Source organism: Xyrauchen texanus, chromosome 39 (assembly GCF_025860055.1).
Source record: "Xyrauchen texanus isolate HMW12.3.18 chromosome 39, RBS_HiC_50CHRs, whole genome shotgun sequence".
Classification (NCBI taxonomy): Eukaryota; Metazoa; Chordata; class Actinopteri; order Cypriniformes; family Catostomidae; genus Xyrauchen; species Xyrauchen texanus.
The window spans coordinates 19,825,887-19,841,528 of record NC_068314.1 but is presented as its reverse complement, the minus strand read 5'-3'; the positions used below and the strand labels follow the sequence as shown (position 1 = coordinate 19,841,528).

Sequence of the window (15,642 nt, the reverse complement as noted above, 5' to 3'; positions counted from 1 at the left end):
TAGATCTGCCAGGCAGGGTTTCACCGAAGAGGGAGATTGTTCTACTTTTGAGTCGTGCTATATCTGACTGCCCACAGTTGTGTGGGTCTAGATACCGTGGAGTTTAGATAGAGGCAAGGACAAGGCCACACGCATGCCTGACAGGGGAGAGAGAGCGTGTGCGAAGAGGGGAGTGGGTGGGTAGGTGGACATTTCACTGAAAGGAAAGAAAGAAAGAGAACATGTGGAAGAGAGACTCTTTGAGTACCAATGACTCACTCAGGTGCCTCTTTCGTGTCGTATTGCCGAAGAGAGGCGTGTGGGATTCCACCGCTCCACTCAATTAGAGCCCACGCATGTGACACACACTCACGCTCACGCTCACACAGCACATATGCAAGTCATTGTAAACTGGCTGGGCTGTTGATTGCTGTGGGGGCAGTGAGGACTGAGGGGTCACGGAAAAAGATGTGTGACTTTATACATTCTTCTTTAACTCTTATGTATTATGCAGTGAATTAATACCAAATCCACCCCCTCATAGGGTTTAGTCAGAGACAGCATATTTAATTTGACTTGAATGAAAACAAGACTGTGTGGGAGGGAAGTACAGCCCATACATGACATACTGTTGTGTGCCTGGGTTAGAGTAATTGGAAAATATGCATTTTCACAAATCTTAAGTGGACAATAACTCATTGGTTGGGAACATTATGCCCCAGTTCACACGGATGGCGTTATTATAACTGGAGGGCGCTAGGTCGCTGTACTGTCAGTCACTAGTATGGGTAAATGTTTGTATTTCTTTTGACAAAAATTCCCTTAATATTTCATCATGTCACAAGAGATCTGCTTAGTTTACTGGACACGCTCTCATCCCGTCAAGCAATCGCCACCTCTCATTGAAAGTTAATGATCTCTGGTCCTTGAAGAAATGGTTCACAAGAACCAATGTTTTCATTTTTTTTAAATTCAAACACAAAACAGGGTGTTCTTTCCACCGGCAATGGCGGGTAACTTTTTACTAGTAATTTTGGTGGGTGAGGTTTTGAGGGTTTTTTCCTGCATTCAGAGGTGGGTAGAGTAGCCAAAAACTGTACTCTAGTAAAATTACAATTACTTTACAAAAATAATCACTCAAATAGAAGTAAAAGTGCTAACATAAATAATGACTTGAGTAAGAGTAAGAAAGTATCCAATTAAAAGAGTTCTCAAGTAGTGATTAAAAAGTTATATTCACAAATGACATACTGGACGTTAACTCCCTACATTCCATTACACAATACACATTTAACATGCATTATAGAATGTGACAAGGAGGAGGGCGGGGCCTGGCCTTGAGTGTGCATTGCCGGCCCCTAATCGGGCTAATCACCCAAGGAGAGGGATAGGGCCGAGCTGGATGTGGCAGAGCTCGCAGGAGAGAGAGAGCCACACGCAGCTGCAGTGTGTGTTCATGTTTGTGTATTTTTTTTACGTTTTCATTAAACATTATTTTGACTGTTTAGCTGGTTCCCGCCTCCTCTTTGCCCATCTTTTAAACCCTGTTACACAGAATTATTATTATTATTATTATTATTATTAATGGTAATACTGTCATCATTCACCATCATGTTGTTCCAAACCCCTATGACTTTCTTCCATGCAACACAATAAGGAGATTTTACACAGCTTGTTTGCCTTGGTCACCATTTACTTTCAGTGAATGTGTTTTTTTTTTCAGTGAATGATGACTGAGACTGTCAGTCCCTAACATTTTGTGTTCCACAGAATACAGACGGTCACACGGGTTTGGAACAACATGAGATTAAGGAAATGATGACGGAATATTAAATTATGGCTGAGCTATTTGTTTAAAGAGGTAGTTCACCCAAAAAAGAAGATCATCATTTAATCACCCTCTCATCATTTAATCACCCTCATGCCATTCCAGATGTGTATGCCAAAATGTTTATGCTCCAAAAAGCAAATGCAGGCACCATAAAAGTAATCCATACGACTACAGTGGTTAAATCCATATCTTCAGAAGTGATATGATAGGTGTGGATGAGGCCCAGTAGGGGGCGATATGCAGAGAAGAATGTGAATCACTAAAAACACAAGAATAATGTGAAAGTGATCTGTTTCTCATCCACACCTATGATATTTCTTCTGAAGATATGGATTTAACCACTGGCTTATGTGATTATTTTATTTTATTTTATTTTTTTTGCTTTAAAATGTTGGCACTCATTTACATTTTTGGTATTGTATGGACCAAAAGAGCTGAGAAATTCTTCAAATAAATCTTAATTTGTGTTCACCAGAAGAAAGGAAGTCATACACATCTGGGATGGCATACGGGTTAATAAATGATAAGAGAATCTTCATTTTTGGGTAAACTATCCCTTTTTGGGTATTTGTCAGATCTGGATGAATTTGTCAATAAGAAGAGAGGTTTGGAATCCTTTCTATTAATTATTACTGTGAAAACACGAACAATGTCCCACAGAGAAATATTAACCAAAGCAAGATAATGATTATAATGCCTATTTATGCTATTTTATAGCTTTCAGTTGTTATTTCAATTTATTTACAGTTTTCAGTATCGATAGAATTTAGATTATTAGTTCTGTACAGCAGTTCCGGCGTTCCCTGAAAGCCGAATATGCAGACTGCGTTGAGCAGAATTTCTGTCTGTTCGCACTCCAGTTGTCAATATTGCGATCAGCAGAGCAAAAGGCATTTACACTTAACCTTGATGTTTACATGGATTTATACTGTTTAACAGCCTGAAATAGCTGCAATAGTTTCCAGTACACCTGTGAGGGTGTGGGTTAAATGTGTAAATACTGCTTATGACATGTGGGACAAAGCGCACTGAGATATTGTTGCACTGATTTAAAAATGTACACATAAAAACTGATATGTACGTGTTGTAGGGCGTATGGGTACGTCCAATTTCCGGAAGTAATGCCCAGAGAGAGTTTTCAAAAGCGAGATATTTTCAGCTGTATATGCAGTAATACATTGAGGAGGAATGCATATTTTCTAAACTGTACACCCCAACCTAAACACCTAACCTAAACCTAACCATTAGTGGAGTAATATGTAATGTTAGATGGGAAAATTCAACCTCCGAAGCATGCTCGTCACTATCCAAATGCGATTACTTCCTGGTTTCAACACGATATCTGAACCTGGATCTCCCACGCTACTGACGCTTCGTGCTTCTGGTCACGCTACAAGCCGGAGACGATGCCAACATTTCTAAATGGAAATGCCGCTTGTAGGTGAGTCTGCATAATGTGGCGGATCCTAGGCTACCAGAACTCTCTGAAACAACATGCCGACTTCCTGTGTGATCATGTTGTTCAAATCTCATTCATCTTTGTGCATATTTAAAGTTGCTGCTTCGAGACGTGTTGTGCCAGGTTTGACATCAAACTCACACATGTTCACAATACAATTTTCAGTTAATTAAAACTTAAATGTCTGTCTCTTCAGTCTCGCAAAGCTATCATATGGCTTCAGAAGACTTGGAATGAAATGCAGAACTTTAATTTGTAATTTAATTAGTAAAAAACTGTTTTACAGTTTAGTGAGATTTTCTCTGCCTGTCATCCTGCTACTAGTGTCTCTCCATTCCAGCCATTATGCAAATATCACATTATGCTGTGGTTAGTCACATGTCTTACAGTATGTTTGTTATATACATAAGAAATTTGATGGAACCTAGACAGCAAACACACTCTCTCCCTCCTCTTGCTCTCTTCTGCAGGAATCAACGCACACACACCTGGTTTCATATTTACGTTGCATCTCAGGCTATAAGTTGTAGGAAACCTGATTCCAGGTCCGCCCCCTTGGTAAATATTTATGAAGCATCTGGATCAGTTTAGCAGTCTAGAATATTGTGACAGAGATTCATCTGGACCAGGAGAGATCTGGTGTCAGATCAGTTCTCATGAAGACAGATTCATTAGGGCTGTTAGAATGAGATGTGAAGTTTCAGTAATACAAACACTAATCTGATGCATCAACAAATTTGCACATATTTTGACACTTTCAGCTCCATCCAGCAGGTACTAAAAATGGAATGTATTTCATTTCGTTCGTTCTGAGCAACAATTAAATGTTTTCGTTCCGGTTCAGAAGTTCCAAAGCCTCCTTACCAAATGGTTACTGGTTAGAACAGAATAAAAGTAATATTGTTATTTTTAATATGACAGTACTCTGCGCTAAGGGTTGGGGGAAATACCAATTGTAGCGTTGCCAGATCTTTCAAGAGAAGCAAGCAATCTCTGGAAAAACAAGCTCAAAGTAAGTCACTTGCATCAAAATAAACAAAACATTTGCAGTTTATCACAAAATAAATCATAACATGCATACAGTTAGTTAACAGTTATATACGATTTTGATTAAAGCTGCTTCTGAGTCAAAACCTGGCAACATCAAATCTGTATTAATGCATCATATCTAGCTATAATTCAGTGAATACTTGGAAACAACTGAGAAAAGTACTTTTTACATCTAATAATGTTTTCTTGTATCTGAATTAACCATGCATGTATATGTAGTAATTATAGTTGTTAAAAAGGTCTTCATTCAGAGAATGCGACATCCACAACGGACAATTATGCAAAGAAATGTGTGATATAAGCGGCCGAAATGGGTTTCCTCAGAAGGGTGGCGGGCTTCTCCCTTAGAGATAGGGTGAAGAGCTCAGTCATCCGTGAGGAGCTCGGAGTAGAGCCACTGCTCCTTTGCGTCGAAAGGAGTCAGTTGAGGTGGTTTGGGCATCTGGTAAGGATGCCCTCTGGCCGCCTCCCTAGGGAGGTGTTTCAGGCACGTCCAGCTGGGAGGAGGCCTCGGGGAAGACCCAGGACTAGGTGGAGAGATTACATCTCCACACTGGCCTGGGAACGCCTCGGGGTCCCCCAGTCAGAGCTGGTTAATATGGCTCGGGATAGGGAAGTTTGGGGCCCCCTGCTGGAGCAGCTGCCCCCGCGACCCGACTTCGGATAAGTGGTTGAAGATGGATGGATGGATGGATGTGTGATGTAGCATTTTCCTTCAGGTGCATTTTTTTCGGGCAACATAAGGTGGTGTAGTTCCAAAAATATACTGTGATAAATCCTTTTTCCTTTGGTTTCATGAAAAAATGATCGGAATAAAATTAACCAGTTATAACCAGTTTCCAGTATTTAAACATAATGTTTTCATTTCAGAACAATTGAAAATCACTTGTTTTAAACACATGAGGAAAGAAAATAAAAACAAGTCTATTGTCGCAATCTTTAGGAACCGTAAAGTGCAAATTTAAAGCGCATTAAAATCATCTGGGAGCATCATCAAAATTCATGATTTTGCTTAATTTTACAATGGACAGGAAAATCATCATACATATACAGTGAATGTCATTTGTCACCCAGCCCTAGTGCTATACACAGATATTTTGCCCAGTTCCTGAGCTGACATGTAATTACTTTTTTACCTCTCTCTTTCTCTTTTCTAGGATTAAACATGCCAACATAGTTTCCCTAGAGGACATCTATGAGAGTAAATCACACCTCTACCTTGTCATGCAACTGTGAGTGATTGTTCTGTTCTCTCTCTTCTATCTCTTTGCATTTTTTTGCTTTCCACACATTGCAGACAAGCCCGACCTCCAAACAATTAAGATACTATCTATTGCAGCTGCCGTGTGCTGGATGCCTTTTTTTTAGCCTTTTATCTGAAACTAATTCATTTTCCTGACTTGAAAGCTCTCTAAGTTTAGAATGTAGTGTGGCTTTTGCATTGAATGAATGTCCATATGTATCAGTGTAGTTACAAATGGATTTTTACACACTAAAAAGCTGTTTCAGAAAGATTGAAACGGCTGTAGTCAGCTTAAGGAGCTGTTTCTACCTTAGAATCTAGCCCTTAAAATTAGTTTTTTTGGTGTAACCTAATGTATTCAGTTTGATTCATTGATGTTATTATTTTTTTTAAACTTCAATAAAACTAGTTAATTTGTTTCTAGCCTTTTACTCACCCCCAAAGCAGCAATGCCAAACCAAATGCAACAATATGACTAGAATTGCATGTCAAAGTTGAGTCAATGTAATGAAGCAAGAAGAGTTCTTATCGCTTCCTCTGAACTTAAGATCTGCTGATGGACTACATAGAGGCAGAGCAAAATGACCATATATGGGCAAATGCTAGCAAAAGAGAGGTCGGATTTAAAGGTAAAGTGCGTTTGTTTATTTTTTTTACGCCACTTGAGCCACCAAAAAGACATGTCAAAACAGATTCAGATAAAGAAAATCAACCCTTCCCATCTTTTGAAAGTATTCACATTTTTCAGGGAAGTCAAATTACAAATGGCTAGTTTACCCCAAAATGAAAATACCATCATAATTTACTCACCCTCATGTTGTTCTAACCCTTTATGTCTTTATTTTTATTCTTTTTACTTATCTTTGTAGCATAAAAGCAATCTCTTACATACAATGAAAGTGAGAATGGTGGTGGCGTAGTGGCTAAAGCACAGGGCTGTTAATCAGAATGTCACTGGTTCGAACCCCATGGCCACCATCATTGTGCCCTTGAGCAAGGCACTTAACTCCAGGTTGCTCTGGGGGGATTGTCCCTGTAATAATTGCACTGTAAGTCGCTTTGGATAAAAGCGTCTGCCAAATGCATAAATGTAATGTAAATGAAAGTGAATAGTGACTAGGAGCTGTCAAACTCAGAAAAGGACAAAAAAGCACTTTAGAAGTATCATAAAAGAAGACTCTTGCGCTATATTCCAAGTTTTCTAAAGCCATAAGATAGCTTTGTGTGAGGAATACTGTAGATTGATGAAATTAATATTCAAGTCATTATTCACTGAAAATCTTTCCCTTAGATTATTGCCTGGCAGTTGTGCTTACCAGTCAGTTTCATTGTATGGTAAAGAGCAGCTTGGACATTCTGCTGTAAATAACCACTGAAATCATACAGGGTTCTTCTTTATATGTGCACTTTTGTTCATGTCGTATTGGAATTATACTGACACCTAGGGGCATGGATGCAGCATCATTCAAACACGCTTGTTTTCAAATAAAGATGTTATATTCACGTGTTTCATAATTTCATTTAATTTCTTTATTAGTAAAACTGTACTGAGTCCACCTTTAAGCTGGCATAAGAACACAAATAATCTATGTAGTATGACAGACTTGTTAAACGATCATAGGAACCCAATAGAAGTTACACGATACAATACTTGACGCTTTCATGTGTCTTTCCAACAGGCCTCGTAGAGGTACACAGGAACAGGTAATGCACAGGTGTGTGTGTGCCAGAGGGGCTGGCTATTGTCTACTCCACTGAGAAATCAAGGAATAGGCTAAACAAATGCAGACAAACACTCAGATAGGCACTCATAGACCACTGAGCAGGGCTGGGCTAAATATGCTCACACCTGCGTCTTCACTCCTACCATCTGAAATGTCAGTGGAGAGAGAGAGAGGTAGTTGTGGATCTAAAAAAGAGAGACAGATTATTTTACAAGTTACCAGTGATGAAAAAAAAAACACAGCACATGGTCATTTTCCACAAGAGCTGTGTTAACAGAGATCTAAATGAGTCTAAAGATGAAAGGTATGTTCATTGTCATTTTTTGCGGTTGCTGCCAGCTCTCTGCTCAGACAGCAGGACTTCAAGCCTGGAAGGACTTTAAACTCAGCGAGATATCAACTCAGCATGCATGTATGTGCGTGTGTGTGTGTGTTTTCACCCACAATCTCGATGTTTCAAATACCACAGACTGTGAAATCCCAACCTCAACATTCCCTTCTTCCTACATACAGTACACACACAAAGCACAATCTGCTGAACAAAGATTAATTGTTTATAAGCATACAATGTAAACATTTTTTTATCTGGAAACAAGAAAATGTACTTCATGTGGTAACATCTAAATTTACTGGTTTTATTCAAGTCAACAATAAAATGTAATTGGATTAAATCAACCTGACAAATTATGTTACACCACCGAAAGTCATTTTTATGGGTTTAGTAGAAATAGACCCTTTTGCAGGTTACTCCTTTTTCATTGTACTGCCTGTGTTAAGAAGTTAAAAGGTAGTGGTCGACCAATTTAGGTTTTTCAATGGCTGATATAATTGTGATAAATACATAGTAAATTTTAAAAATAGTTGAAGTAAAATTGTTATAGTTACTCAAAATTCTCAAAAAATGGGGGCCTGGGTAGCTCAGCGAGTAAAGACGCTGACTACCACCCCTGGAGTCACGAATTCTAATCCAGTGCATGCTGAGTGACTCCAGTCAGGTCTCCTAAGCAACCAAATTGGCCCGGTTGCTAGGGAGGATAGAGTCACATGGGGTAACCTCCTCGTGGTCACTATAATGTGGTTCCCCTTCTGTCACTCACTCACTCGACGTTGTGTCGAATGAATTGACACAAGGGGTCTTCCTGGGATGCCAAACGTACCTCTGAACCTGAGAAAAGGCCAATGTCAAGTTGGCAGACAGAATTTGCATGCCCAGACATATGGGTATAAAGGGAAGCGGGGCAGCGAGTGCCAGTCAGAATTTTTCTTCGGAGCCGAACGGTTGTGCAACAGCAAGCTGAGTTCACCACTGTTCCACTAACCTCTACTGGCGATAAGCACTGCTGTTGGATCTATGGCGCGTGTCCAGCTGGCATTCTCTCTCTCTGCACGCTGTGCAGTCTACGCCCCTGGGCACTTTGACAACGCTTTCATTGCCTGAAAGAGTGCTTTTCCTCCTAAAAAAAGTTTAGTTCCTCAAAAGAGTTTGAGTTCCCACTCATAAAAGAGCAATACACAGCAGGCGTTGAACGTCCTTTTTGGGACGCGTCTTTTTAAAGATGTAGTTCCTGGATGCGATTTGGGGATGATGACGGGCTCGGTTTCACCGGGTAAAATCCCCACGAACCACCCGCCCCCCGGCACGCTTGCTTGCTTCCGTCCAAGCTTGGGATGAGTGCGGCCTCGTGGCCAGAAACCGGAAATTGGATGACGACATCGCCGCTGCATTGGAGAGCGTCACAGCAGCGTCTGATGGTGATGACTCGTCTGGGCTGCCACCTTCGGGTCTGCTTGCCCAGTCTGAGGCTGACGTGCAGATGTCCGCTATGCTTTCCCGGGCCGCCGTGTGCGTGAGGCTGGAATGGAAACCTCCATCCCCCCCCTCACGGCTACTCAATCGGTTCCTAGGTCCACCCCCCGGTTTCGTTCTTCCCGGAAGAGCATGACGAGCGGTCGTGGAGGGCCCTTTTAAATGCCCGGAACCGACCCCTCCGCTCGTCCACTGTCACTACCCTGGATGGCGGGATGGCCTACGGGTACACGGAGGTCAGCCAGGTGGACAGAGCGGTTGCGATCCACTTGTATCCAAAGAACACGTAGAATGACGTCATCACTGACCTCGAAAGTCTACAGCGCCACCGGACAGGCCACCTCCGCACTGCATGCCATGGCTCTCCTGCAAGTTCACCAAGCCAAGGCACTCAAAGACCTGCACCTGGGTAGTTCCAAACGCAACGTGCTGCAGGAACTGTGCTCTGCCACCAACCTCACTCTCAGAGCCACGAAGGTCACAGCGCAGCACCTGTTCCTTAGGTCTGTATGTGACATCTCTTTGGGGGCATTGGGGAGGGCTACGTGCAGCCGACACAGGTGCCTCTAGCACGCAGTAGCCTGCTTGCACCTGTCTCGACAGTTCACGTAACACGGTCAGTGCGTGGCGTTTTTATATGGGATCCCTTGTGTCACTTCATTCGACACAACGTCAAGTGAGTGACAGAAGGGGAACATCATGGTTACTTTTGTAACCTCCGTTCCCCGAGGGAAGGAACGAGACGTTGTGTCCCTCCTGCCACAACAATAGATCTACCACTGTAAATGGCCGTACCTTATTTTCGGCTCTTCAGTGCAAAAACCTGACTGGCACTCGCTGCCCCGCTTACCTTTGTACCCGTATGTCCGTGGCGGGGCATGCAAATTCTCTCTGCCAACTTGACATTGGCCTTTTCTCAGGTTCAGAGGTACGTTTGGCATCCCAGGAAGACCCCTTGTGTCACTTCATTCGACACAACATCTCGTTCCTTCCCTCGGGGAACGGAGGTTACAACAGTGACGTTCTCGCTCTCAGTTTGGCACGTGTTGAGTTGTGTGTGGATGTAGATGTCGTGAAGTTTCCACACGCGCTAGGTCTCCGTAACACACTCAACAAATAATTACAAAAAAGTTGCATGGATTGACGGTCTCAGGTGCGGATGCTACTGAGATTTGTCCTCCGCCACCCAGATTGAGGCAAGGCACTACGCCACCATGAGGACTTAGAGTGCATTGGGAATTGGGCATTCCAAATTGGGGAGAAAAAGGGGAGAAAATCCTAGAAACCAATATATTGGTTTATCACTGTTAGGAGTCTGTGATGAGGAAATTACTCATATTTCACAATAAAACCAAAAGAAAAGTACAAAATAAATTAGCATACATGTTTTGCATAAAGAAAATCATCAAGATTTTTTTACTTTCTCATTGCTTTAATGCAAAAAATGTTTGGTTACGTATGTAACCTCCATTCCCCGAGGGAGGGAACGACACGTTGTGTCGGAGAAGCGACACTAGGGGTCTCTCTTGAGCGCCGATATTCACCTCTGATCTATTGAAAAGGGCCAATGGGAGTTGGCAGTCAGTATTTGCATACCCCGCCCCCGGACATACGGGTATTTAAGCGGGGCAAATACGGGAGTTCATTCAGGATTTTTCTGAGGAGCCGGAAATGGTCCGGCCACAACAGTGGCTCGGTTCAGCGACATGGCGGAGGAAAGACACAACGTGTCGTTCCCTCCCTCGGGGAACGGAGGTTACATACATAACCAAACGTTCCCCTTCTGTCGCTCTCTCCACGTTGTGTTGGAGAAGCGACACTAGGGGACCCATTCCAATCTTGCCATGCGCTGAACCGTGTACGTGAACCGCTGATACAGAGGCGGGCAGGGATTTCATCCAGTGCCGCGCATCGTCTGTACCTGGCTGCACGTACCCTTCCCCAATGCCCCATAAGAACATCGGAATCCTTCTAGTTACCCTGGGAGGGGAACAAGGCGATGTTTGCCAACATGGGAACGGGCCAGCCTGGCTGGGCCTCTTTCTCTCTATGTTTCTCGCATAGAGCAATCACGGCCGGGGCCCTTACACGCATATAGGGAAGGGGGTCTTACCCAGACCCTGCGGAGACCACACCTGCCCATTTTCTTGGGGAGGAAAAGTGGTAGACACGTCACACGGCCGTCTTAGGGCTCGTGTGGAAAGTATGGTGCGGTGGTAGATCCAGCCTCGAAAGGGGGGAGTTGCTACAGCACGGCGACCGGGGCGGCTGTAACTGCCTAAGGGAGACACGGGGGTCCGCTCTTAAGGGGACAGAACCGTGGAATTACACACAGGGGGAGTCCGAACCGGAGGCCTTCTTATTTTACCTGTGGAGCCCCTATACCAGTACGGGGTGGCCATCAGGGTACCCGCAGTGGCTTGGGTCGGCGAGTTCCTCCGCTGAACCGCGGACCCGGAGGGCTGGGGAGGAAGCGACCAGGGTCCCAACTCAGATTGGGGCGCCCTGGGAAGAAGGCGCACTACTTTACCTTGACGTCAGGAAAAGGCCGCTGGGCGCAAGCGATCCACCCGGCCGGTCGGTCTACGTGTTACCGAGTTCTACGGGCTCGGACCTGAGAAAACACGAGACGCAACCGACTCAACGCGGAGGTTGTAAAACCTCGCGAAGGTGTTGGGTGTTGCCCAACCCGCGGCTCTACAGATGTCTGCTAGGGAGGTGCCCTTGCCAGAGCCCACGAGGACGCAACACCCCTTGTTGAGTGAGCTCGGACCCGCAAGGGTAGGGGCACGGCCAGGGTGTGATAAGCCAGTGTGATGGCGTCGACAACCCAGTGGGCGAGCCTCTGTTTGGAGACGGCATTCCCTTTCTGCCGTCCCCCAAAGCAGACAAAAAGCTGCTCAGAGCGTCTGGTGCTCTGTGTGCGGTCCAGGTAGATGCGCAGGGCGCGCACTGGACACAGCAACGAAAGGGCTGGGTCTGCCTCCTCCTGGGGCAGCGCTTGCAGGTTCACTACCTGATCTCGGAATGGTGTGGTAGGAACCTTGGGCACATAGCCCGGTCGCGGTCTTAGGATCACAGACGTATCTGCGGGACTGAACTCCAGGCAAGTGTCGCTGACAGATAACGCTTGCAGGTCCCCGACCCTCTTGATGGAGGCGAGCGCGATCAGCAGGGCCGTCTTAAGAGAGAGGGCCCTGAGTCCAATTGATTCAAGCGGCTCGAAGGGAGGTCTCTGGAGTCCTGCCAAGACTACCGAGAGATCCCAGGAGGGAACTAGGCCTGGCCGGGAGGGATTTAACCTCCGGGCGCCTCTCAGGAACCTGAGGATCAGGTCGTGCTTGCCCAAAGACTTGCCGTCTACAGGATTGTGGTGGGCGGCAATGGCGGCAACATACACCTTGAGGGTGGATGGGGACAGCCTCCCGTCCAGCCTCTCCTGTAGGAACAGGAGCACTGACTTGATAGTGCATCTCTGCGGCTCTTCAGTTCGGGAAGAACACCAATCTGTGAACAAGCGCCACTTTAGGGTGTGAAAGTGCCTGGTAGAAGGGGCTCTGGCTTGGTTGATTGTATTCACAACGGTCGCCGGTAAGCCGGCTAGCTCTTCCGCGTCCCGTCCAGGGACCAGACGTGGAGGTTCCAGAGGTCTGGGCGTGGGTGCCAGAGTGTGCCCCGTCCCTGAGAGAGGAGGTCCTTTCTCAGGGGAATTCGCCAGGGAGGAGCTGTCGCGAGAAGCCTGAGTTCCGAGAACCAAGTCCGAGTGGGCCAGTAGGGGGCCACTAACGTGACTTGCTCCTCATCCTCCCTGACCTTGCACAGCACCGGTGCAAGAAGGCTCACTGGGGGAAATGCGTACTTGCGCAGCCCAGAGGGCCAGCTTTGTGCCAGCGCGTCTGTCCCGAGGGGAGCCTCTGTTAGGGCATACCAGAGCGGGCAGTGGGGAGGTTTCCTGGGAGGCAAACAGGTCTACATGGGCCTTGCCGAACCGTTCCCAAATCAGCTGGACCAACTGGGGGTGAAGCCTCCACTCCCCGCCGGGCAGGCGTTGTCGTGATAGCGCGTCCGCTACGACGTTGAGCTTGCCGGGGATGTGAGTGGCGCGCAGCGACTTGAAGCGTACTTGCGCAGCCCAGAGGGCCAGCTTTGTGCCAGCGCGTCTGTCCCGAGGGGAGCCTCTGTTAGGGCATACCAGAGCGGGCAGTGGGGAGGTTTCCTGGGAGGCAAACAGGTCGTACGCCGTACGCCGCCTTGGCGATTTATGTACGCCCCCACTGTGGTGCTGTCCGATCTCACGAGGACATGTTTGTCCCAAACTAACGGGAGGAACTTCCTGAGAGAAAGAAGGACGGTCAACAACTCCAGGCAATTGATGTGCCAACGCAGCGGGGCCCCTTTCCAACGGCCCGCTGCTGCGTGCCCGCTGCACACGGCACCCCACCCGGACCGGGAGACGTCGGTTGTGACCAGGACGCGTCGGGACACCTGCTGCAGGGGCACTCCTGCCCGTAGAAAGCAGAGGTCTGTCCAGGGTCGGAGTGTTTTGAGGCAGGCGGGGGTGATCCTTACCTGATGCATGCCGTGGTGCCATGCTTGTCTCGGGACTCGAGTCTGGAGCCAGTGCTGGAGTGGTCTCACATGCATCAACCCCAGTGGCGCGACCGCCGCTGAGGACGCCATATGCCCCAGGAGCCTCTGGAAATGTTTTAGAGGGACCACTGTGCCTGGCTTGAAGGAAGCGAGGCAGTCCAGCACCGACTGAGCACGCTCGCTCGTGAGACGTGCTGTCATTGAGACTGAGTCTAACTCCAACCCGAGAAAAGAGATGCTCTGAACCGGAGTGAGCTTGCTCTTTTCCCAGTTGACCTGAAGCCCCAAGCGGCTGAGGTGCCGGAGCACCTGGTCTCTGTGTGTGCATAGTAACTCTCGAGAGTGTGCTAGGATGAGCCAGTCGTCGAGGTAGTTGAGAAATGCGGATGCCGGCTACGCGTAGCGGGGCAAGGGCCGCCTCTGCGACTTTCGTAAAGACGCGAGGGGACAGAGACAGGCCGAAGGGGAGGACTTTGTACTGGAACGCCTGGCCGTCGAACGCGAACCGTAAGAAGGGTCGGTGTCGTGGCAGAATTGAGACGTGGAAGTACGCGTCCTTAAGGTCTACCGCTGCGAACCAATCTAGATGCTGAACGCCAGCCAGAATATTTCTCTGCGTGAGCATTTTGAACGGGAGTTTTAACAAGGCCCGATTGAAAACTCGCAAGTCCAGGATTGGTCGTAAGCCGCCGCCTTTCTTGGGTACAATGAAGTAAGGGCTGTAGAAACCCTTCCTCATTTCGGTTGGAGGGACAGGCTCTACCGCGCCCTTGGCTAAGAGGGTCGTGATTTCCGCGGATGCCCCTGAAGGGGGGCGGGAGCCGGGCAAACTGAATTGCGTAACCGAGTCGAATGATCCAGTGCAGCCAGCGTGATGCGTTGGGAAGCGAAAGCCACGCTTCCCAGCTCTACGCTAGGGGCACCAAAGGGACGAGTATTTTGGACGTACCCGGCGGGGCCTTGCAGCGGGGCGGAACAGGTAATGCAGTGTCGGGCGGCTTCGTTGCGGCCTGAGGCTGAGGTGCTGAGAATAGACTCAAAGCACTTACCTTGCTCCGCGCACCCGGCAGGGGGCGGGTTCGTGACTGAGGAGGAGGTCTGATGCTGGCATCCTCTGGACTCGTCTGAACCGGCCGGCCGGGGGACAGTCGTGGGCAGCCGGAAGGCGGGATCGCCGCGTCCGGTGTACCGGGACTGTCGTAATCTGAAAGCAGATTGCCGTGAGAACGGCATTTGCGGGCCAGGTGACCCAGAGGCAAAGGAAATAGCTCTATTATTGAGAATGTGGAAAATGTAAACACAAAGGATTCTCCTCCCGGCCCTCCACCGGGGAACGGAGAGGTCTTAACACCTCCGGAGCTAACGTCTCGGTCTCTGGTTTGGTCGTCTTAGGAGCACCTGGGAGCCTTCCGGGTCCTCGAGGGCTTCCGTGAGATGAGGGGGCGTCCTCTTTCTGCGGGGAGCTCAACGCGGGGCTGAGAGCTAGGCCCGCTGTCGTTCGTTGAGGCGGAGCACCACTTCCTTTCTTCCTTGAAAGCCGCAGGAGGACGCCCTCGGACAGGGCATGGCCCCTGGCGGCAGGTTTGCGGCGGGGCAGGACGTGTGACCTGGCCTCCGTCTGTTTCTTCACCACTGAGGACTGCTGGGTGGAGTCGTCAAGTGGTGTTGCCGAATGGAGCTGGGAGACTGGAGAGTTTTGAGAAAGCGTGCTTTGTCTACCTCCTGTACTACGACCAGATGCAGTCCATTTGTTATGTTTCTGGACCACGAGGGTGGACATCGCCTGTCCGAGTGCAGTTCCTGCAGCACGTCAAGAACAGGACTACCCAAGTGCAAATCTTGAAGTGCCTTGGCCCGGTGGACTTGCAGGGAGGGGCCATGGCATGCAGGGGGGGGAGCGGTCTGGGACCGTTCTAGGAGCGAGGAAGCTTGGCTCGCTCAGCTCGTTGTGCACGTCCG

The 15,642-nt window shown here is 47.5% G+C and overlaps 1 protein-coding gene across 2 annotated transcripts in view; it reads left to right on the top strand.

Moving 5' to 3' along the window:
- The window catches only part of LOC127632853 (calcium/calmodulin-dependent protein kinase type 1-like), a 76,150-nt gene that overhangs the window by 44,488 nt on the left and 16,020 nt on the right, over positions 1-15,642 (top strand). For both annotated transcript variants that reach the window (XM_052111662.1, XM_052111661.1), the window contains exon 4: positions 5,477-5,551. In XM_052111662.1, the coding sequence (XP_051967622.1) occupies positions 5,477-5,551 (75 nt within the window). The remainder of the gene's footprint in view (positions 1-5,476; positions 5,552-15,642) is intronic.